This window comes from Capricornis sumatraensis, chromosome 2 (assembly GCF_032405125.1).
Source record: "Capricornis sumatraensis isolate serow.1 chromosome 2, serow.2, whole genome shotgun sequence".
NCBI lineage: Eukaryota > Metazoa > Chordata > Mammalia > Artiodactyla > Bovidae > Capricornis > Capricornis sumatraensis.
The window spans coordinates 179,039,345-179,064,014 of NC_091070.1; the positions used below are offsets into that span (position 1 = coordinate 179,039,345).

The 24,670-nt window shown below is 37.7% G+C and overlaps 1 protein-coding gene across 1 annotated transcript; it reads left to right on the forward strand.

The window, feature by feature from the left end:
* The first annotated feature begins 8,561 nt into the window (after positions 1 to 8,561).
* On the forward strand, positions 8,562 to 11,722 carry INSL5 (insulin like 5). Its single transcript, XM_068962590.1, has 2 exons — positions 8,562 to 8,736; positions 11,490 to 11,722. Exons 1-2 carry the CDS (start codon positions 8,562 to 8,564, stop codon positions 11,720 to 11,722), a joined length of 408 nt encoding a protein of 135 aa, XP_068818691.1.
* Positions 11,723 to 24,670: the final 12,948 nt, after the last annotated feature.

A 24,670-nucleotide genomic window follows, 5' to 3' on the forward strand; every position in this document is an offset into this window, starting at 1 on the left:
TTATATATTACTGTTTCTGAGATCACTAATAAAACTATTTTTAGCTGCTCATTTAATTCTTACTGATAGGGCATTTTAAAAATCACTAAAATGAATGGTAAATTTTTATCCATAAGATTATGCAGAGTTATCTAGATAAATGGTATTTCAATATTGGTTCTACAGATACTTGTAGTGTAGCAGTTAACCAGTTTTAAAAAGGGGAGGAGAAGGAGTTTTAAATGAAGAAAATAGTATGTGAAAGGCCTAGAAAGGCAGAGAACATGAACTTTCCCAAAAACTCAGATATTTGCTATAGGTGGACCATTTACAATTTCAGGGTATCAAAGACCTATACGAGTACTGCCAGATCATAAAAAGTCTTGCAGGCCATGTGAAAGGAATTTTTACTTTTTATTGAGGAAAACAAAAAATCATAGAAGAATCTTCAATGTGGGTAATAATCATGTGTTCTGGCAGCAGTATAGAGAATGGATTGATGAAGGATGTGAGGCCAAGTGAGAGGCCATTGCCGTAATCTAAATGGAAGTATAGATTAGAAGTCTGACAAAATGTGGTCCACTGGAGAAGGAAATGGCAAACCAATATTCTTGCCTTAAGAACCCCATGAAAATTATGAAAACACAAAAAGATAGGACACTGAAAGATGAACTCCCCAGGTAGGTAAGTGCCCAATATGCTACCAGATATCAGTGAAGAGATAACTCCAGAAAGAATAAAGAAGCAGAACCAAAGCAAAAACAACACCCAGCTGTGGATATATCTGGAGATGGTAGTAAAGTCCAATGCTGTAAAGAACAATATTGTATAGAAACCTGGAATATTAGGTCAATGAATCAAGGCAAATTGGAAGTGGTCAGACAGGAGATGGCAAGAGTGAACGTCAACATTTTAGGAATCAGCAAACTAAAATGGATTAGAATGTGTGAATTTAACTCAGAAGACCATTATATCTACTACTATGGGCAAGAATCCCTTAGAAGAATTGGAGTAGCCATCACAGCCAACAAAAGAGTCTGAAATGCAGTACTTGGATGCAGTCTCAAAAACAACAGAATGATCTCTCTTCATTTCCAAGGCAAACCATTCAATATCACAGTAATCCATGTCTATGCCCCAACCAGTAATGCTGAAAAAGCTGAAGTTGAATGGTTCTATGGAGATCTATAGGACCTTCTGGAACTAACACCTAAAAAAGATGTCCTTTTCATTATAGGGGACTGGAATGCAAAAGTAGGAAGTGAAGAGATACCTGAAGTAACAGGCAAATTTGGCCTTGAAGTACAGAATGAACCAGGGCAAAGGATAATAGTGTTCTACCAAGAGAACGCACTGGTCATAGCAAACACCCTCTTCCAACAACACAAGGGAAGACTTTACACATGGACATCACCAGATGATCAATACTGAAAACAGATTGATTATATTCTTTGCAGCCAAAGATGGAGAAGCTCTATACAGTCAGCAAAAACAAGACTGGGAGCTGACTGTGGCTCAGACCATGAACTCCCTAATGCTAAATTCAGACTTAAACTGAAGGAAGTAGGGGAAACTACTAGACCATTCAGGTATGACCTAAATCAAATCCCTTACAATTATACAGTGGAAGTGACAAATAGATTCAAGGGATTAGATACAGAGTCCCTGAAGAAGTATGGATGGAGGTTCATGACATTGTACAGGAGGCAATGATGAAGAACATCCCCAAGAAAAAGAAATGCAAAAAGGCAAAATGGTTGTCTGAGGAAGGCTTACAAATAGCTGTGAAAAGAAGAGAAGTGAAAGGCAAAAGAGAAAAGGAAAGATATACCATTTGAATGAAGAGTTCCAAAGAATAGCAAGGAGAGAGAGAAAAAAAAAAGCCTTCCTCAGTAATCAGTGCAAAGAAATAGAGGAAAACAATAGAATGGGACAGACGAGAGATCTCATCAAGAAAATAAGAGATACCAAGGGAATATTTTGTGCAAAGATGAGCACAATAAAGGACAGAAATGGTATGGACCTAACAGAAGCAGAAGATATTAAGAAGAGGTGGCAAGAATACATGGAAGAACTATACAAAAAAGATCTTCATGATCCAGATAATCACGATGGTGTGATCACTCACCTAGAGCCAGACATCCTGGAATGTGAAGTGAAGTGGGCCTTAGGAAACATCACTACAAACAAAGCTAGTGGAGGTGATGGGATTCCAGTTGAGCTATTTCAAATCCTAAAAGATGATGCTGTGAAAGTGCTGCACCCAATATGCCAGCAAATTTGGAAAACTCAGCAGTGGCCACAGGATTGGAAAACGTCAGCTTTCATTTCAATCCCCAGGAAAGACAATGTCAAAGAATCCTAAAACTACCACACAGTTGCACTCATATCACACATTAGCAAAGTAATGCTCAAAATTCTCCAGGCCAGGCTTCAATAGTATGTGAACTTCCAGATGTTCAAGCTGGTTTTAGAAAAGACAGAGGAACCAGAGATCAAATTGCTGACATCTGTTGGATCATCAAGAAAGCAACAGAGTTCCAGAAAAACATCTACTTCTGCTTTTTTCACTTATGCCAAAGCCTTTGACTGTGTGGATCACTACAAACTGTGGAAAATTCTTAAAGAGATGGGAATACCAGACCACCTGACCTGTCTCTTGAAAAAGCTGTATGTAGGTCAGGAAGCAATAGTTAGAACTGGACATGGAACAACAGACTGGTTTAGAATAGGAAAAGGAGTATGTCAAGGCTGTATATTATCACCTTGCTTATTTAATTTATATGAAGAGTACATCATGAGAAATGTTGGGCTGGATGAAGCACAAGCTGGAATCAAGATTGCTGGGAGAAATATCAGTAACTTCATATATGCAGATGACACCACTTAGGGTGGAAAGTGAAGAATAACTAAAGAGCCTCTTGATGAAAGTGAAAGAGGAAAGTGAAAAAGTTGGCTTAAAGCTCAACATTCAGAAAACGAAGATCATGGCATCTAGTCTATCACTTCATGGGAAATAGATGGGGAAACAGTTGAAACAGTGACAGACTTTTTATTTTGGGGGGCTCCAAAATCACTACAGATGATGACTGAAGTCATGAAATTAAAAGATGCTTGCTCCTTGGAAGAAAATCCATGACCAACCTAGACAGCATATTGAAAAGCAGAGACATTACTTTGCCAACAAGGTCCGTCTGGTTAAAGCTTTGGTTTTTCCAGTAGTCATGTATGGATGTGAGAGTTGGACTAAGAAGAAAGCTGAGTCCCAAAGAATTGATGCTTTTGAACTGCGGTGTTTGAGAAGACTCTTGAGAGTCCCTTGTACTGCAAGGAGATCAAACCAGTCCATTCTAAAGGAGATCAGTCCTGGGTGTTCATTGGAAGGACTGATGTTGAAGCTGAAACTCCGATACTTTGGCCACCTGATGCAAAGAGTTGACTCATTTGAAAAGACCTTGATTCTGGGAAAGATTGAAGGCGGGAGGAGAAGGGGACAACAGAGGATGAGATGGTTGGATGGCATCATCGACTCAATCGGCATGAGTTTGAGTAAATTCTGGGAGTTGGTGATGGATAAGGAGGCCGAGTATGCAGCAGTCCATGGGGTTGCAAAGAGTCAGACACGACTGAGCAACTTAACTGAACTGAAAGGAAGTTTAGATGATGGCAAAGGGGATATACAGTAGTGGGTGGACCAGAGGGACATTTAGAAGGTAGAAGTAATGAGACTTTGTGATTTAATAGGTGTGTGTGTGTGCAGGAGGATTCAGTCAGTGAAGAGTGAGGGAGCATGAGGAGTTGTGAATGACCCATGAGAGTAGTTGAGTGTATAGTGGTGCCATTTAAAAAAAGCACCCTGGAACCAGTAGGTAGGAATATTAGCCAAGGAGTAGCAGCACTAACTCTGTGTTAAAAAATGATAAAAATAAGTTAGTGTTTGCTAATGAATTGATACAGTGATCTCATAATCATCATTACCACAAAGTAGCTTTGTATGGTATGCTACATAATTTGTCAGTATTTAATTAACATTACTTCATTTGATGCTGTGATGTTTTTCAATTTACAAATTAGAAAATGTAATACAGGTTAAATCACTTTCTCATCCTCTCTCAACTAAAAACTAAAGTGGTGATGATAAAACTCGAGCATTCTAACACCAAGATCACTATGGTATGGTACAATAATATTTGGTAGAATTATTATGATTACCATCAGTGATCAATTTATTAAAAGTTCTCTTTGTGCTAGAGACTCTTGATCAGTGCTCTTTCACACTTTAATCCTGACAACTAGCCTAGTGAAGTCAGCAGTGTTATCTACATTTTATAAATGAAGAAACAGATTCAGAGTCATATGTATTTCCTGAGGTCACACAGATATAAAATGACAGAACTGAGATAAAATTTCCCACATCTAATGCTACAGACAGTACTTACAACTTTTCTGCCAGTCTGTTCCCCAAACCATCTATTAGGCATTCTTCTTACCACAGTTCCTCTATGAGCAGTATATAGGTGAAAAATTTACTGAATTCACTGTCTAGTTGTTAATTTGAAATTTCAGGTCATGTTAATTGTGGCCCTTCATGTAATTGATAATTTTGAATGTGTGATAATTAAAGCCAGTTCTTAAGGCCAAATAATTCATCTTACTTTGCTGATGTTGCTGCAATCAATAATTACTATATATCAGTGGCTTTAACTAATAAAGATTTCTCATTCATATTACCTGTTCATTACAGGTTATCAGGCGGCCGTGATCCATATTGTTCTGACTCAGAGACCAGATTCTGTCATCAGGACTGTTGTTGGTCACCAAGGCAGGAGGAGAGGGGTGGAACTGGGGAACCATGCAGTGATCCTTAAATGCCAGGGAGAGGTGACATGTGTCCCTTCCACTCACATTTTATTTGCTAAACTGTGTCTCGTGGCCACAAATAAGTTTAAAGTTCAGAGAAATATAATCCTACCATTTGCTTGGAACTAGAAACATGTCTTGGGGAAGGAACTGGCAAGCCCTCCCATATTCTTGCCTGGAGAATCCCATGGATGGAGGAGCCTGGCGGGTCGCAGTCCATGAGGTCACACAGAGTCAGACACGACTGAAACAACTTAGCACAGAGACACATCTACTCTAGTAATTCATGACTATCCCAGGTATTAATCAATTTCACAGTGAAATTTTCCAGAGCCAGATAAGTTTGTGAAACATTGAGTTAAACAAAGTTAAAGAAGTTTCCTAACTACAAGTCTTGTTTGAGCCCTGACTATACTAGTAAGCTTTACTGATCTTCAGGAAAGGGAACATTGGAATGGAGTACTTTTTTCTCCAAAAATCATCGGAAAAGATTCATGTCCTGAAGACAATACTTTAGGAAAGAGTACTCTAAGTTTCTTCCTTTTTAGAACTTATTTCTAAAGAGGAAATAAGTGGAAAAGAGGAGAGGAAAGAAGGAAAGGGAAGAATAAAAGAAGGGGAAAAAAGACTGCAAATTTATGGATAAACTTTGAGAGTTATGCATAAAAGACCCCAAATTATATTTTTTTAGCTAGTTTTGACCCAAATTTACATGTTCTGATCTCTTGCATATGAATTGTTAATTTACTTGAGTATATATTAAGCGTCATATATCATGCCGGGTGCTTTACTTACGTCAGTTTGTACCATCTTCAAGACAAATATTATCTCCTCGCAGATGAGGAAACTAAAGCTCAGAGAAGCCATTACACAGTCAAAGCCATGCAGATAGTAACTTGAGTTACAGACTGCTGCTGCTGAGGAGAGAAAGTTGTGTGAACCTCCCAACAAAATGGAGTAAGGGCTCCAGTTAGAGCAAGAAACTGTTGTTGGTCAAGAGATTAGAAAGATTAATTTTCATTTGGGTTGTCTCCTCTCTGATTGGACCATGAAGGATGTGAAAGGAGTCATATTTGGGCACCTGAGTGGAGAGCCTTAAATGCCAGACTGCATTTGATTCTCCAGGTAATGCTGAGCCACTGAACGTTTTTTGGGGTGGGAGTAACAGAATCAGCCAATTATAACAAGACTTAGAATTTCAAGTTCAAAAGAGTTCTTTAAGTAATTCAATCCTCTGTCAACTCACAAATAGGGAAAACAAAGTAAGCTCCTGAATCTGAGGCTCTGCAGCTGGCACTCTCATTCTTGGCAGTAGCTTTTTCATCTGGATAATTGACATGGCTGGTTAGCTTGCTTGCATTTGGTCACAGGCTGAGTTCAGGTCTTCATCCCAGATTAGCAAGAGCCCTGATGAGGTCTTTAGAGCTGACAAAAGAGGAGACTATTTTGAGCCTTAGGAGATCAAGTAAGGGTGATAGCAGAGCTCAGAGAAAGCAGAGTATATCCAATATCTAGGGTAGAGGTCATTCCTTGGCTGAATAATTTTCTTTTGAGTTTTGCAGAAGCATAGCCCACTTTACTGCAGTGCTTTGTGAAAACTAGCTTAATCAAGTTGGGCTGTATAAGTCTCCAGAGAAAGGAAAAAGTTGGAAATACATTGCTGGATAATTGCTGATGTGAGTATACTAGACGTGGTCATGCAGATGTCCCTCTGGAGTTGACAAATGACACAGAGTAACCTGCAGTTTTGGCCCATAAAAGATAAGATACCTCTGCTTGATGTCAAAAAACATCCCTGCACCTTTGGTGATTTTCTTAGCAAATAAGCACTCTACCTCTCAGCTGTGCACACCAGAAACCCAAGTACAACTTATGGCTGCTCTCTCCCTTACCTCTGTTGCACAGTCAGTACCAAATCCTTCAGTTATCTAATTATCTTTTTGCCCCATCCCCTCTACCAGGACCTTAGTTTAAGACACCATTGTATCTCATCTAAATTATTGCAAAAGCCTTTTTTGTTTCCCTTGCCTCAAACATTGTCTCCCTTAACCCATTACCTATACTGCAGCCAGAGAGACAAAGAAAGCCTCACTTCTTTGAAACAGTATTCTATTTTTCAGAATCAGAGATGTGTCCAATGGCAGCATAGATTATTTTGTTATGTTCTCTAGCTTCCTTACCGAAGAATAGCAATGCCACAAATATTATGGGTGAATTGATCTTAATCCACAGGCTCAAGTGATTTTTTTCAACTATCACAAAGACTGGAGAAGGAAATGGCAACCTAATCCAGTATTCTTGCCTGGAGAATCCAATGGACAGAGGAGCCTGGTGGGCTACAGTCCATGGGTTTGCAAGAGTCAGACACCACTTAGTGACTAAACTACCACCATCACAAAGACTCAACAAAATCAACTAAATAATTATTTGTCTAATTTCCTAAAAAAGGAGACAATAATTCTTTAATATCTCAAATTCTAGAATTTTCAGTGTAGGTAAAAGCTTTGCAAGAGCTAGTGCTTTCAGAGGATTACTGGAAGAGAAATTTCATTATTTAGCTGTTTGAGATTATGAATTCAGTTTTCTATTATAAAAACATGTGGTGATAAAGGCATACCTAAGTCATAGGGTAAAGAATAGCAAGGAAGATTCTAGTCAGAGAAACACTCCTGAATTCTAAAGGAACATTATCTTTCTACTTTGTCTGGATGATAAGACAAGCAGACAATCAATAATTATTGACTATTTTGTCAAGCAGGAGACACATTATCTCATCAGCTCTAGGAAGTAGTCACTGTCATCAATGCAATATCACAGTGAAGGATGCTTGGAGACGTTAAATATCTTGATTGAGATTCTAGATCTGGCAAGTGGGAAAGCAGGATTCAAGCCCAAAACATGAGAACCTGAATTCTTAAGTGTGCATTCTCATTGCTTTGAAATAGATGGTGCTTTCAATACTTACAAAAACCCTTATGAGATAGGTCTTCCCATTCTATAGACATGATTGTGCTTGATTGCTCAGTTGTGTTTGACACTTTGCGACCCCTAGGACTGTAGCCCACTAGGTTCCTCTGTCCATGGGGATTCTCCAGGCAAGAATACTGGAGTGTGGTGCCATGCCCTCCCCCAGGGGATCGTCCCAACCCAGGGATCACCAAGGTCTCCCATATTGCAGGCGATTCTTTACTGTCTGAGCCACCAGGGAAGCCCCAAATTACAGGAGAGAGTAGCCTATCCCTTCTCCAGGGGATCTCCCCTACCCAGGAATTGAACCGGGGTCTCTTGCATGGCAGGCGGATTCTTTACCAACTGAGCTACCAGGGAAGCCCCTATAGACATGATTACTGAGGCTTAAAATGTTTAAAACTTGCCCTATATCACTCAATAAGGGGTAAGGCTGACATTGAAACTCAGACTTGCCTACCTTTAAAGTCCATATGTTTTCCATGATGTCTTCCAAGTGTCCTGTTGTCTCATGAACACAGCTAAATAGTAAGTGATGCTGTTCGGAAGTGACTGAATAACTAGCAATAATCGTAAAAACTCATTTTCAAAACTTCATGGTATCACCTATGTGCTTAGCAAATATCATTAAAGTGAGGTATTGACCAACAAAATGGCAGGAAAGTTCATATACATTGGCCGAGAGTGGGAGGGCAACTTCAAAACTTGGTTTGACAATATTCACCATATCAGATTCTCATTCAGTCCTCAGCAAAATGAGAGGTTTCATTTTTATGTTATTTACCTTCTCTGTTATGCTTGCCATTTCAGAAGCAAGGAGTGAAGGATCCAGGAAGCTCTGTGGGTCCGAGTACATACGCACGGTCATCTACATCTGTGCCAGCTCCAGGTGGAGGCGGCAACCGGGGTCACTCCTGCAGGGTCAGCAAGGTACATGGATGTGCATGACTTCTTCATTTATTATTATTTTTGAAGATTTGTCTTAATAACTGTTTCTCTAGCTACTACTAAGCCACATCCATTTCAATCAAGGGAATTAATTATCAAAATAAGCTTAATTTGGCTTGGGAAAGAGATGAACTGCTAATTTTAAAAAAATATGACATTGTATTCTTTAGTCCCCAGCTTGAAATGAGTTGACTGCATAACTACTTTGGTGAGCTTAGCATCTATGGCAGGTCCTGGTGGTTGAACAGGGAGAAGCAGGTGACTTCAAGGGCCATGTTGTAGCAGCAAGATTTTCACATTGGATAATTATAGAATATAATAAGTTGGCATTCAGGCAGCTGCTAAATATGCATGGGAGGAAAGAATCTAACTCTTATTGAGCACTTCTTATGTGCCAGGCAGTTTCATGTGCAACATTTCGTCTTCTGATAAGGATATTTTGAAGTAAGTAATGTTACCACCATTTATAGTTTAATGAGGACAAAATTGTTCACCCAGCCAGTCAGCAGTGTGGTTGGGAAGAAAACCAGGGCTTTCTGACTACAAGAGTCGAGGTCTTTCCCTTATTTTATAGTGCATTTCAGGTGGCGAGAAGATGGTGGTAGTGTGTGTTGTAATACATAATGGTACTGTGGAGGTGGTGATGTTTGATAGAGGCCCTAAGGAGTTAGGAGGAGTAGGGTGGGAATTCTAGCAGTAATAATTAGGCACTGATGAGAGTGGATATTGTCTCAAGATGAGAGTGAACCTAATGTGTTTCAGAAACAGTGAGGCGACTGACTTCACTGTATTTGTTTTTCAACTCAGGGAATTTCAAAGTTGACCATTTTCTACTAATCCTATATTAAAGTGTGAGGTAAATGTTATTTAAGATTCTATTTTATTTATTATTTTTTAAATTCTTCTTGGTTATAATTGTGTTGTTTAATATAAATTTATTTATTTTAATTGGAGGTTAATTACTTTACAATATTGTATTGGTTCTGCCATACATCAACATGACTCTGTCACAGGTATACACGTGCTCCCCATCTTGAACCCTCCTCCCACCTCCCTCCCCGTACCATCCCTCTGGGTCGTCCCAGTGCACCAGCCCCAAGCACCCAGTATCATGCATTGAACCTGGACTGGCGACTCGTTTCATATATGATATTATACATGTTTCAATGCCATTCTCCCAAATCATCCCACCCTCTCCCTCTCCCACAGAGTCCAAAAGACTGTTCTATACATCTGTGTCTCTTTTGCTGTCTCGCATACAGGGTTATCATTGCTATCTTTCTAAATCCCATATATATGCGTTAGTATACTGTATTGGTGTTTTTCTTTCTGGCTTACTTCACTCTGTATAATAGGTTCCAGTTTGTACTTGTTATGTCTTAAAAGTAAAAGAGGAAAGCATGCTTATATAATAAATGTTGCAACCACATACCTGATATAAAGACTTTACAGGTTTCAATTTGATTTAAAATTATTTTGGTAAGCAAAAAGATTTTGGAAAATGATCTACAGTTTTTGTATTTTGGTGGGCCAATGTCTTGAAAAATTGTGAATCAACCACTCCTACTTTAACAATGAGAGGTTCATAGTTACTGCTGCTGCTGCTGCTACTAAGGCACTTCAGTCGTGTCTGACTCTGTGCTACCCCAGAGACGGCAGCCCACCAGGCTCCCCCATCCCTGGGATTCTCCAGGCAAGAACACTGGAGTGGGTTGCCATTTCCTTCTCCAATGCATGAAAGTGAAAAGTGAAAGTGAAGTCGCTCAGTCGTGTCCGACTCCTAGCCACCCCATGGACTGCAGCCCACCAGGCTCCTCTGTCCATGGGATTTTCCAGGCAAGAGTACTGGAGTGGGTTGCCATTGCCTTATCCGTCATAGTTACTAGATGTTAATAAATAATAACGGTTTTTAATCTCAAGAGAATAAACATAATTTACCTCATTGATTATATTTTATCAATCTCTGGATTAGCAAGTCAAAATACAATAAAAAAATATATATATATATACATCTCGGTGTCTATAAGACATGGGACAATGGAATGTATGTCTGTGTAAGGCTATTCCCTTTTTACAGGGAATTTAACCTTTCACAGGCTTTCAGAGTACTTTCCCATACATTAGATGTTTAATCCACTACTGGCTTCCCAATCAGTATTCATTCATCTAATTTTTTTCTGGTGCCTGCCAGTGTGCTAAGGTGCTGATAAGTAAGTCTGAATGAAGTTAAAGTGAGAGAGGCTTATCCATGGACTCTGGGAACAACACTGATAAAACAGTGGGACCCACTTTTAACTTTCAAATATAGAGATTTAAATCTCCACTTCCTTACTGATCAGCTTTGCAGAATGTACACAGGGTTATTTTTTGGTTGACTGTTTTTTGCTGATAACATATAGCTAATACCTTTGGAAGCCACTGGTCACCATGCGGAAGTAGCCAGTGCAACTGAAGTCAGGCCCTGACTTGGCTGCTAACCAGCTGAGTGACACTGGCTCTGTCACTCCTGCTCTCTGCACCCACGTTTCCTCCTCTGTAAAACGAGGAGGGTGGAGATGACTGAGTTCTCCCTAAAATACCTAATCTCTCTGAAGCCCCAGACCAACGTTAAAAGTAAAAGTCATCTTCAGGATTCAGTTTCCTTCCAAAAATCCAATGCATTTCCCCCAAAGTAGAAGTTGGTTGCTGCCTTTGTCAGAGCGCTCTAAGCAAGTTATTTTTTCCCTTTTCTATAGCCGAGAGAGGAAACCACTTCCAGCTGCCAAATGAACAGGAGATTTCTGAGGAACGAGCAGCTCACAACCTTCCGAAGATGGATTTCTCAGGGGAGGAAAGTCTTCAGGGTGAACAGCTGCCCCCGGAAGGGCTTTGGAGGTCAAAGAAGCACTTGGGGATGTCAAAACAAGACCTACAAACCCTATGCTGCACTGAAGGCTGTTCCATGTCTGACTTGAGCACTCTTTGTTAGGATGAGAGCAAACCCCCAAGGGTGGCAGAGATTTAGCACAGGTTTAATCACAGCGTTCTACTTCCCAGAATAACACTTACACTGTGTCATTAAACTAATGGCTTTTGGGTAGGCAGTCTTTTCCTAAAAGTTGTGGATGAAAGGCTAAAACCACTACAAAGTCTATTTCCTCCCTTTGCCAAGGTAAATGCACTGTTCTTTTCGAATTTCAACTAATCCTTTGAAAATTTAAATGCTATGCAAAATTGCAATAAAATTCCATAAACCAAGCTCACTGTGATTTTTCTGTTTTTAAAACAATTTTAAATAACTTTAAAACAGTAAACAAAAATGCTAATGGTAGAAAAACAGAGTAACATAAAAAGAAAATAAAAACCAATGATTACTTCATCATTTAGAAATAACTAACCACTCTTTACTTTTGTGTTGCTATATATTATTACTTAAAATTTAAACTGATTCACAGTCAAGTATAAGAATCTAAACAAAGTACATTTTTTCAAAAGTTCTTAAGAGTGCTCTATGCATGTTTTCTATCATGCAGCTCTTCAACATTCTACTTGAGAATAACTGGGTGCATATATGGGTCAAATAGGGTCCATAAACAGCCAAAATCCAGAAAATGTTTGGGTATTTTACCTCCTTCTTATAGTCTGGACAGCCTAGATTTTGCCTTCAGCTACTACTGAGATGAAAAGATATGCTGTTCTCATTCTGGGGACTGAAAAACTAAAACTCAGATAGCCAAATCATTGTGTCACAATTGGATATCTTCACAGATAAAAAGACAAAGTAATTATCGTAAAACTATGGTTTTATTTCTAATTCTGTCAGCCAGCCAACTCCCCAGTAGATTTTACAACCGTTCAACTCTATGTTCATCTGAGGTGCTGCATATTAATACTCCAGTCTGTATTCGAAATTTGTGAACTACGTATTGGGCACTTAAATTGTGTGATTGCTTTACTTTTTGCAGATAAAAACAACAACAGCAACAAAACAAAAACCCGAGCCTCTCTAGAATTAAGTAAGTGTCTCCTAAGTCACACAGCCAAAGAGTTGATATCACTGATCCAAACTTGGACTGTGCTAAGTCCCTTCAGTCACATCCAACTCTGCAACCCCATGGACTGTAGCCCTCCAGGCTCCTCTGTCCATGAGTTTCTCCAGGCAAGAATACTAGAGTAGGTAGCCATTTCCTACTCCAGGGTATCTTACCAACCCAGGGACCAAACCTGCATCTTTATGTTTCCTGCACTGGCAGGTGGGTTCTTTACCGCTAGTGCCACTTAGCATGAATTAAGGCAGTCACATTAAACTGCTGCTGCTGCTGCTGCTGCTAAGTCACTTCAGTCGTGTCCGACTCTGTGCAACCCCAGAGACGGCAGCCCACCAGGCTCCCCCATCCCTGGGAGTCTCCAGGCAAGAACACTGGAGTGGGTTGTCATTTCCTTCTTGAACGCATGAAAGTGAAAAGTGAAAGTGAAGTCGCTGTCGTGTCCAACTCTTTGCAACCCCCTGGACTGCAGCCCACCAGGCTCCTCCATCCATGGGATTTTCCAGGCAAGAGTACTGGAGTGGGGTGCCATTGCCTTCTCCACATTAAACTGCACTGGCAGTTAATTACTCTTTACCACCGGACACTCTCTGTTTGAAGTCAGTTTCACTGAAGAATGTCTTTTGATGAGATAGTAAAAATTAATAATATTTAATCTCAACCCCTGAGTATATGCTGCTGCTGCTAAGTCGCTTCAGTCGTGTCCGACTCTGTGCGACCCCGTGGACTGCAGCCCACCAGGCTCCTCCGTCCATGGGATTTTCCAGGCAAGAGTACTGGAGTGGGTTGCCATTGCCTTGAGTGTATGCCCCTTTAATATTCTGGCTGGTGAAATGAGAAGACTGCATGAAGCATGTTTCTGGCAGACTGAAGTATGATGGCTGCCTCAGGGAAAAGCTCATCTGTAACTGACTTGTGAGCTTAAGGGCAGCTGCGCTTTCCATGAAGCACCGTTTTTAAGAAAAAATAAAGACTGAAAAACTGGTTATTTAGATCTGGGTATTGGAAATTAAATGAAATAAGATTTAAAAATGAACAAAGTGAGCCTGTCACTTCAAGGAAAACAACTGATGATTTTTTTTGTTGATGATCAAGTTCAAGCTTATAAGCAATTTTAGAATACTTTTATCTACCACCCTGAACATCATTGGTATATTAATAGAGTTGATTCTTTTATATTATATAATGATGTGTCAACATTTGGGAGGTCTGCTATAACTTAATGAACCAATATTTCCCAAATGATCAATGCATGATACTTCAAAATCATAAAAGGGTAAAAGAGCTGTTTAAAGTGCAAAATAAATATTTTAATCTAACTGCACAAAAAATTCACTGATATAGATTTCAGATTTTACATTGCAGTTAACCCTTAATAAACCGTTACTTGTTACATTTTGGTATAATACCAAAGAAGAACATAAAAATGATCTGAAAATGCTATTAAACTAATCTCCCCTTTTGCAACTAAATATCTATGTGTGGCTGAGTTTTTTTCATGTATATTAGCCAACATAACACACAGCAGCAGATTAAAAATGTAAAAGCTGATTGAAGCTGTATTTTATAAAGACAGTCATTAGAGACTTGCAAAAATATAACAGTTCCACTCTTTTCAATAAACATTTTTTATTTTGTGAAAATATCCATTTTTAAATAAAACATGTTATGTGTAAATATATGGTAAGTTTATTTTTATTTCAAAGAGTTATTAAACATTTAAATTTCTTAGTGAAATACTAATATGAAAAATAGTGATAAATTCAACCCACATAAACAGAAAGTCTTGGAAGTCCTTAATAAGTTTTAAAAGTGTGAAAGGATTATGAAACCAAAAAAGTGTGAGAATTGCTTTTCCATACTATGTTTGCCACTAATTTTTCAGGTTCCATCAAGAGATGTTGTTACATTTGCCTTGACAAAGATGCAATAAACAGCCTAGTTTATATATCTTTATATACTGACTTTTTCATTTTAATAGGATAGCTTGTCAAGTTGCTTGTGGAAAACTACGTGTATTTTTTTCAGCGTACTTTTAGCAGTTATTTTTTGCTACGTGCTTATTAGTTATTATAAATGCATCTATTCAGTTTAAACACATAGGGAAACAAAGAAGACATATGGGATCTAGTCTTTTTACTTACATCCTGTAGTCCCTTTTTGGGGGGGATAAAGGGTAAAAAATATATATGTTTAGGGAGTATATGTCCAGAGAGGTATAAAATACAATAAAACTCTCACTCTCTTCTATTTGATTCTGAAATAATAGCACAATCCTTATTCAGAGTTTCTTATAATTTCTACCAGAAATAAAAATTATGATTATACTGAATTTATGTGGTATAGTTACAGATACAGTCAGATAGCTTGCCCAATGTCTGTTATCTATTAATATCATCATCTATCTATATTTCTATCTATCACAGAGACTGTTAACAGTCCATTAAAACCTTCTTCTCTTCCTCTTGGGCACAGGTAGATTACATTTTCTCAGTCTCTTTTGCAATTTCATGTGGTCACAAGCCTGAGTTCTAGCTAATTAAAGTGAATAGTAGGGATATGTGCTGTTTCCAAGACTAGTCCATCAAGTCTTTCTCCCTCCCACTCAATTCAGCAAGCAATATGACTTGTTTATGTCTGATTCTACTTTTTATAGCTGTAAACTATTCTAATACAATATGTACTAAATCTATCATCCTATTTTACACAGAAAGGAATCAGACATACTCATTGTTATGTTTAATATGTCTTGGAACCATTTCAATAACATCTTAGTAGGTGTGGCATGTGTTAAACACTTACCAAAAGATTACCACTTAAAAAGTTTGTATTAATTCATGTTTTTACTAGAAATTTATGAGAGTGACTGTTTCTCTATATTCTCCCCAGTCTATGATGTTATTACACTTGCAAAACTTTGCATTTTTATAGATAAAATAGAGTATAATTTTTTTGTATATGCATTATCATGACTATGATTGCCTTTTAGTATTTATTGGACATTTGTATTTCCTCTTCTGTAAATTAGTCTGTTCATATTCTTAGCCCATTGTTCTATTTTTATTTATAGGATTTCTATTTATTTCTATTTATTCTATTTCTATAGGATTATTGACAAAACTTAAAGCTTTTAATATTTAAGATATTGATTTTTTGACAGCCACCTTAGTTAAATATCCTCCAACCTAAGCCTTTGGTATGCATTGATTTCACTTAGCCTTAGTCTTTTGCATATAATGTCATTGTATGCAATGTCTGTCTTTTCTTTTATGTTTTCTGGATTTCCTGTTTGACTTTAGAAGACTTCCCTTACTGCGAGTGAGGTTGTGAAAAAGTCTACTAAGTTATAGTCTAATAATTTAATTTTTATCCTTTGCATTTAAATTTAATCCATCTTATATTTATTTTTGTATTGTATGAGGTGCTTGATTTTTTATTTTCTTCAAAATGAACAGAATGTTTTTTCCTGCATAATTTATTAAGTAGACCAGCCTTTTCCCATAGAAATTTCATTTCATTTTTGTCATATGTTATTTCACATTATGTTTGGAGTTAGTATAGGCCCTTTATTTTGTTCTTTGCTCTATTTATCCTCAAATTAGCCCCATATTATTTTGATTGCAATAACTTTATAGTAAATTTTATTACTGTCTCTTAAGAAAAGTTGTCCAACATGGTAGATTAAAATTTTTTTCATGGATATTATGAGACATACGTTTTTCTATATAAATTTTATAATCCAATTTCCAAAAATATTGGAATTATAGTTTGAATTGTTTCAGTTATACTAATATAGAAAACATTTATAAGATATTAAGAATTTATATCTAAAATATATTACTAAAATAATATAGTGTTTTATTTATTTTTAGAATTTTTATTATATAGGTTCTGTCTTTTTATATTACTTTAAAATTTTATGTTACCTTTGTATTTTCAATTTTTATTTGTCCCCATGAATGAGACATTTGCCCCATCTTCATTTTTAAATGCATGTTACAATACAAAGAAAAAAATCTTGATTTTGTATACTCATCTCCAACCACCTTGTCCAATTATTTTATTAAATTTAATGGTTACATTATAAGTCTATGCTGGGTTTTCTAGGTATTCAATATTATCATCTACTAATAAAGAAAGTGAATTTTGTCTTCCAATATTTAAGCTTACTGCTTCATAATCTTGTCTTGTTACATAACTCATTATGTAGAAATTATTTATTGAGAGGGTAATGCACAGGCATTGTGTGGGTGTTAAGGATATACCTGTGAATAAAACAGACAAAATATATATTCTTAAGGAAGACAGACATAAGCAAAAGAAATATTAGATAATACTGGATAATGACAGAGGCTGAAGAGAAAGTATAAAAGGGGAACGGAAAGGCTTGGAATGAGGGTGGGGACTGAATTTTAGACAGAGTAGTTAGGGAAGGCCTTAATGGAGAGATGATCATTATAAGAATTTTTAATGATGATGAAAATGGTAGACATCTCTTTCATGTTCCTGATTTTACTAGAAATGGTTTCAGCATTCTTTATTCAATATGACACTTGCTACTCAAAATATAAATAAAATAATAAACAAATAATAGTCTTTACATGTGCATATGTGCATATGTATGTATAGAAATAATATTATCGATCATTTAAAGTTTTATTCTGTTACGTAATGCTTAAGGACTTATTATAAGTGGCTTCTAAATTTTATCAAATATCTATTTAACTTTATCATATAATGCTTTTTCTCTTTTGTTAAGTGAAGAATTATAGTGATAGCCCTCCTCATGTTGAAATTTCTCAGAAAAAATCTATATAATGATAGTGTAATAGTTTTTCAATACTCAGAAGGACTAAATATGCTAATCTTTTATTTAGAATTTTTAAATTTGTGTTAACAAATAAAATTGATCTCTAAGTTTGTCAATGAAGATTAACATAACTTCATAGAATGAAAGCATCACCTGTTCCTTAGACATTTGGAAGAAAAACAGCTATAATATGTTTTGTCTGGTGACATTTAAAAATTTTGCTGAAGTGTAATACATATACAATTAAGTATAACTTTTAAGTACATTTTTGCTTATTTGTACACCTATGAATTCTTGGAGCAAATTCAGTTAATAATGTTTTTGATTTTTACATATCATTGAATTTTATTTGCTAAAATTTTGCTTAGAATTTTTGCATATATTTTCATTTAAAAACTTGTATTTTTCTATAATTTTCTTTTTTGTAATCATAAGTGATTTTAATATCAGGGTTAAGTTAGCCCTGTAAAATGAGCTGGACAAATTTTTTCTTTCCTTCCTCGGTCCCTTTCTTCCTTCCTTTTCTAATTTCTGAATATTTAAAAACTGGTATTTCTTTTGAAATGTTTGGAGGTTTCACTAGCAAAGTCATCAGGGCTTGGCATTTTCTTTGTAGAAAGATTTAAAATTTCAGACTCAATTTATTTTACAGATACATAAATATTAATATTTTATGTATTTTTTTCTTGAACAAATTTAGTGATTGTGTTTTTTTAAGGAATTTATCCATTTCATCTAAGTTGAATTGATTGGCATAAATTCTTCAAAACATCTTATCTTTTTTGCTGGAGGATATTTTTTACATGATAAACCTTTACTGTTCTAGTTTCCTTTGTAGATATTGACCTTTTCAGACAATCTATCATTTTGACGGTTAATCTAGGTAGTTAGTCATACTCAGAATTTCTTCTGGAGTTTGCATGACAGCAATCACTAGGCTTTCCTTTATAGTATATGTCCTTGGTTTCAAGAATTTATATTTAATACACAAATTCTGATCATATTATGAGCATTTATTTGTATTTCAGTGTACATAATCTATAGTACAAGAATCACTGTTCATCACTATTTTCTCTTTCTTCCTGATACACAGTTTGTAATCAATAAGTATATTTCAATTGAATGAATAAAATAATAAATGAATGAATATAATATTTTAATATTATATATTTATGTTCTATTTCCCCCTTAATCAAGCTTGCTGATAGTTGGGGAGAGAACAATGCTTTTATTTTGTTAGTCTTTTGATAGAAAATATTTTATTAGCTTTTAATATTTTATTTCATGTTTCACATTTTTGTTTGTAGAAATCTCCCTCCCCTATTTGTCTGTATAAATCCCCCCTTTGTTTTGTTTGCTGTGAAATGCTCTCTTAATTACTAATATTATTTCTTTCCTTTTTAATCTCTCTTCCTCTACTTAAAAGGCCACTAATACTATCAAATTAGGTCTCACCCTTTTGATCCCACTTAATCCAAAGGTCCCCAGCCTTTTTGGCCCCAGGGACTGGTTTAATCAGTGCAGTTCAGTTTAGTCGCTCAGTCGTGTCCGACTCTTTGCAACACCAAGGACTGCAGTACACCAGGCTTCCCTGTTCATCACCAATTCCCGGAGCCTACTCAAACTCATGTCCGTCATGTCAGTGATGCCATCCAACCGTCTCATTCTCTGTTGTCCCCTTTTCCTTCCACCTTCAATCTTTCCCAGCATCAGGGTCTTTTCAAATGAGTCGGTTCTTTGTATCAGGTCACCAAAGTATTAGAGTTTCAGCTTCAGCCTCAGTCCTTCCAATGAATATTCAGGACTGATTTCCTTTAGGACGGACTGGTTGGATCTCCTTTCAGCCCAAGGGACTCTCAAGAGTTCTCCAACACCACAGTTCAAATACATCAATTCTTCAGTGCTCAGCTTCCTTTATAGTCCAACACTCACATCCATACATGACCACTGGAAAAAACATAGCTTTGACTAGACTGACCTTTGTTGGCAAAGTAATGTCTGCTTTTTAATATGATGTCTTGATTGGTCATGGCTTTTCCTCCAAGGAGCAAGCGTCTTTTAATTTCATGGCTGCAGTCACCATCTGCAGTGATTTTGGAGCCCCCCAAAATAAAGTCTGTCACTGTTTCCACTGTTTCCCCATCTATTTGCCATGAAGTGATGGGACCAGATGCCATGACCTTAGTTTTCTGAATGCTGAGTTTTAAGCCAACTTTTTCACTCTCCTCTTTCACTTTCATCAACTGGTTTCATGGAATACAATTTTGCCATGGACTGGTTGGGGGAGATGATTTAGGCAGTAATGCGAGTGTAGGGGTGTGGCAGATGAAGCTTCAGTTGCCTGCCACTCACCTCCTACTGTGTGGCCCAGTTCCTCGGCTGTGGATCAGTATTGGTCTGTGGCCCACGGACTGGGTACTCCTGATTTCTTTTAATTTATATTTTTACTTTATTTTGCTTTACAATACTGTATTGGTTTTGCCATACATTGACATGAATCAGCCACGGGTGTACATGAATTCCCAATCCTGAATCCCCCTCCCCCTTCCCACCCCATATCATCTCTCTGGATCATCCCCATGCACCAGCCCCAAGCATCCTGTAACCTGTATCAAACATAGACTGGCAATTTGTTTCTTACCTGATAGTATACACATTTCAATGCCATTCTCCCAAATCATCCCACCCTCTCCCTCTCCCACAGAGTCTAAAAGTCCGTTCTATACATCTATGTCTCTTTTTGCTGTCTCGCATGGAGGGTTATCATTACCATCTTTCTAAATTCCATATATATGTGTTAGTATACTGTATTGGTGTTTTTCTTTCTGGCTTATTTCACTCTGTATAATAGGCTCCAGTTTCATCCACCTCATTAGAACTGATTCAAATGTATTCTTTTTAATGGCTGACTAATACTCCATTGTGTATACGTACCACAGCTTTCTTATCCATTCATCTGCTGATGGACATCTAGGTTGCTTCCATGTCCTGGCTATTACAAACAGTGCTGTGATGAACATTGGGGTACACGTGTCTCTTTCAATTCTGGTTTCCTCAGTGTGTATGCCCAGCAGTGGGACTGCTGGGTCATAAGGCAGCAATTTTTTTTTAAACTTAAGTATAGTTGAATTAAAATGTGTTAATTACTGCCATACAGCAAAGTGACTCAGTTACACATATAAACACACACACACACACACACACACATACACATACATATATATGTATACATTCTTTCTCATATTCTCTTCCATGCTGGTTTATCACAGGATGTTGAATATAATTAATTCCCTGTGCTATACATCAGTCACTCAGTCATGTCCAACTCTTTGTGGCCTCATAGACTGTAGCCCACCGTGCTCCTCTGTCCTTGGGATTTTCCAGGCAAGAATACTGGAGTGGATTGCCATTTCCTCCTCCAGGGGATCTTCCAGACCCAGGGATAGAACCTATGTCTCCTACATCTCCTGCACTGGCAAGTGGATACTTTACCACTGTTCCAAATGGAAAGCTTGTGCTATACAGTAGGACCTTGTCATTTATCCACTCTATATACACCAGTGTGCATCTACTCATCCCAAACTCCCAGTGCAACCCTCTCATGCCTCCCTTCCCCTTGGCAGCCTCTTTATGTCCCTGAGTTGTGTTTCTGTTTCATAGATAGGTTCACTGGTGTCATATTTTAGATTCCATGTTTAAGTGAGAGCATATGGTATCTGTCTTTCTCTTCCTGATTTACATCACTTAGTATGGTAATCTCTAGTTGCATCCATGTCACTGCAAATGGTGTTATTTTACTCTTTTTATGGCTGAGTAGCATTCCATTGTATATATGTACCATATCTTCTCAAATCTACAATGAGGTACTGCTTCATGCCAGTCAGAATGGCCATCATTAAAAAGTGTGCAAATAACAAATGCTTAAGAGGGTATGGAGAAAAGCGAACCCTCCTACACTGTTGGTAGGAATGTAGTTGGTGCAACCACTGTGAAAAACAATTTGGATTACTCAGAAAATTAAAAATAGCATTACCATATGATCTAGCAATCTCACTCCTGGGCATATATCCAGACAACACTGCAATTCAAAAAGATACATGCACTCCTATGTTCACAGCAGCACTCTTTGCAATAGCCAAGACTTGGGAACAACCTAGATGTGCATCAACAGTGAATGGATAAAGAAGGAGTTTTAGTTACTCAGTCATGCCTGACTTTTTGTGAACCCAAGGATTGTTGCCTACGAGGTTCCTGGGTCCATGGAATTATCCAGGCAAGAATGGAAGGGTAGCCATTCCCTTCTTCAGGGGATCTTCCGAACCCAGGGATCGAACCCAGATCTTCTGCATTGCAGGCAGATTCTTTGCTGTCTGAGCCACCGGGGAAGCCCGAATGGATAAAGATGTGCATGTATGCTATGGTGCTCAGTCATGTCCAACTTTTTGAGATGCTTATGGACTGTAGACCACCAGGCTCCTCTGTCCATGGAATTTCCCAGGCAAGAATACTGGAGTGGGTAGCTGTTCCCTTCTCCAGGAGCTCTTCCCAACCCTGGGATCGAATTCAGGTATCCTGGATGGCAGGCAGATTCTTTATCATCTGAGCCACCAGGGAAGCCTTCTGGATAAAGAAGATAACACTATTTTAATTTTAATTTCCTCCTAATATCCGTATTTCCAAACATAGTCCCATTGGGGATTAGAACTTCCACATATGAATTTGGGAGAGGATACAACTAAGTCCACAGCAGATATCATTTTTTTTTCTATTTAATGCTTTCGGTCTTGAAATTTACTTTGTCTAATATTAGTACTGACATTGACTATTTGCTTGTGTCTCTGTGATATATCTTTGGCCAAAATTTCAAACTTAACTGAATTTCAACTCCTATTTTTCTTGTCTTTTGGTTTGCAGTATGGATTCTTAAAGTCACAGGTAAGCAGGCTTTTGTTAAATTAAGCCAATTCATATTTAATGAGTGACACAATATACTTGATTATATTCTATATAATCTTGATTATAATCCATACAATGTATTTATTTTAATCTTAATTCTTTTGTTTGCATGACCAATTCCCCTTCCTCACTTGTTAATTCAGAAATGTTACTGTGCTTTCCCACTTGCTGGTTACTTTCCACTTTCTTCTTGGATGTACAAAATCTTGACTTCCCTCTATTATGATTCCAATTCCCCTCCTCCACGAAGATGAATCCTTTAGAGGTAGGGTAGTTAAACTAATGCCTGGGAACCAAATCTGTCCTACTATGTGATTTTTATGGGTCACTTGCTAAGAAGGGTTTTTACTTTTTAGATGGCTGGTAAAGAGTCAAGGATGACTGAGCATGCGCATGTGCACACACAAATTTTCAGTTTTATAGATAAAGTTTTGTTAGAATGCTGCCACACTTATTGTCCCTGGCTGTTTTTGTACTTTGGTGGCAGAGTTGAGTAGTTGTGACAGAGACTGTATGATTTACAAGGCTGAAAATATTTACTGTCTGGTCCCTTATGGTTTGCTGACCTGTGATTAAGGACATTCTAATATCCTCTGGTTGACGCAACTCCCTAGAGTGCTTAGAAGGCTTTTGCTTGTGTTTGTAAACTGGGATGTAAATAAAAAGTTCAGCTGTATTTTTAATTTTTTAGCTATCCTACCAAAGTAAAGTTCTTATATAGAATATTTTTCTTTAAAGAAAAATATATTTCTATAATTAACATGCATTGTTATTTCCTAAATGGAATGATTCTAAGGTTAATATTTCTCATCAGTTCAGTTCAGTTCATTTCAGTCACTCAGTCGTGTCCAACTCTTTGAGACCCCATGAATCGCAGCATGCCAGGCCTCCCTGTCCATCACTAACTCCCGGAGTTCACTCAGACTCACGTCCATCGAGTCAGTAATGCCATCCAGCCATCTCATCCTCTGTTGTCCCCTTCTCCTCCTGCCCCCAATCCCTCCCAACATCAAAGTCTTTTCCAATGAGTCAACTCTTCGCATGAGGTGGCCAAAGTACTGGAGTTTCAGCTTTAGCATCATTCCCTCCAAAGAAATCCCAGGGCTGATCTCTTTCAGAATGGACTGGTTGGATCTCCTTGCAGTCCAAGGGACTCTCAAGAGTCTTCTCCAACACCACAGTTCAAAAGCATCAATTCTTCGGCACTCAGCCTTCTTCACAGTCCAACTCTCACATCCATACATGACCACAGGAAAAACCATAGCCTTGACTAGACGGACCTTAGTCAGCAAAGTAATGTCTCTGCTTTTCAATATGCTATCTAGGTTGGTCATAACTTTTCTTCCAAGGAGTAAGCGTCTTTTAATTTCATGGCTGCAATCACCATTTGCTGTGATTTTGGAGCCTCAAAAAATAAAGTCTGACACTGTTTCCACTGTTTCCCCATCTATTTCCCATGAAGTGATGGGACTGGATGCCATGATCTTCGTTTTCTGAATGTTGAGCTTTAGGCCAACTTTCATACGAATTTTAAAAATGATTTCTCAGCACCCTCTGCACAAATCAGGCTGGATATTCTGTGTTTTGATGATTATGAGATCCACCCTCATCGTTGACTGTGGGAAGCAATAGATTCTCTTTTTTTATTACAAATGGAAGATGCAGCTTAAAGCTTTCCATACTGGTTACACTGGTTCCCTGCCTCCCTAAGTAGGGAAATGGCCTAGTGGGTGGTTGGAGAACCTCAAATTTCTAGTTATGTCCTGCACTAAAATAAAATTTAAAAAAATTGTGCACGGTAGTTAAATTGGCAAGGAAAGAAAATGAGAAGAGATCGCAGGAAACTTTAGTGAGACACAGCATAGTTGTTGTTCAGAAACTAAGTCATGTTTGACTCTGTGACCCCATGAAATGCAGGGTGCCAGGCTAACCCTTTCCTTCACTATCTCCTGGAGTTTACTGGAATTCATGTAATAAATTGAGTCGGTAATTGAGTAATTACCTCAATTATCATGTAACTGAGTCAGTAATGCTATATAACCATCTCATCCTCTGTTGCCCCCTTCTCCTCCTGCCCTCAATCTTTCCCAGCATCAGGGTATTTTTTCAGTGAGTTGGTCCTTCA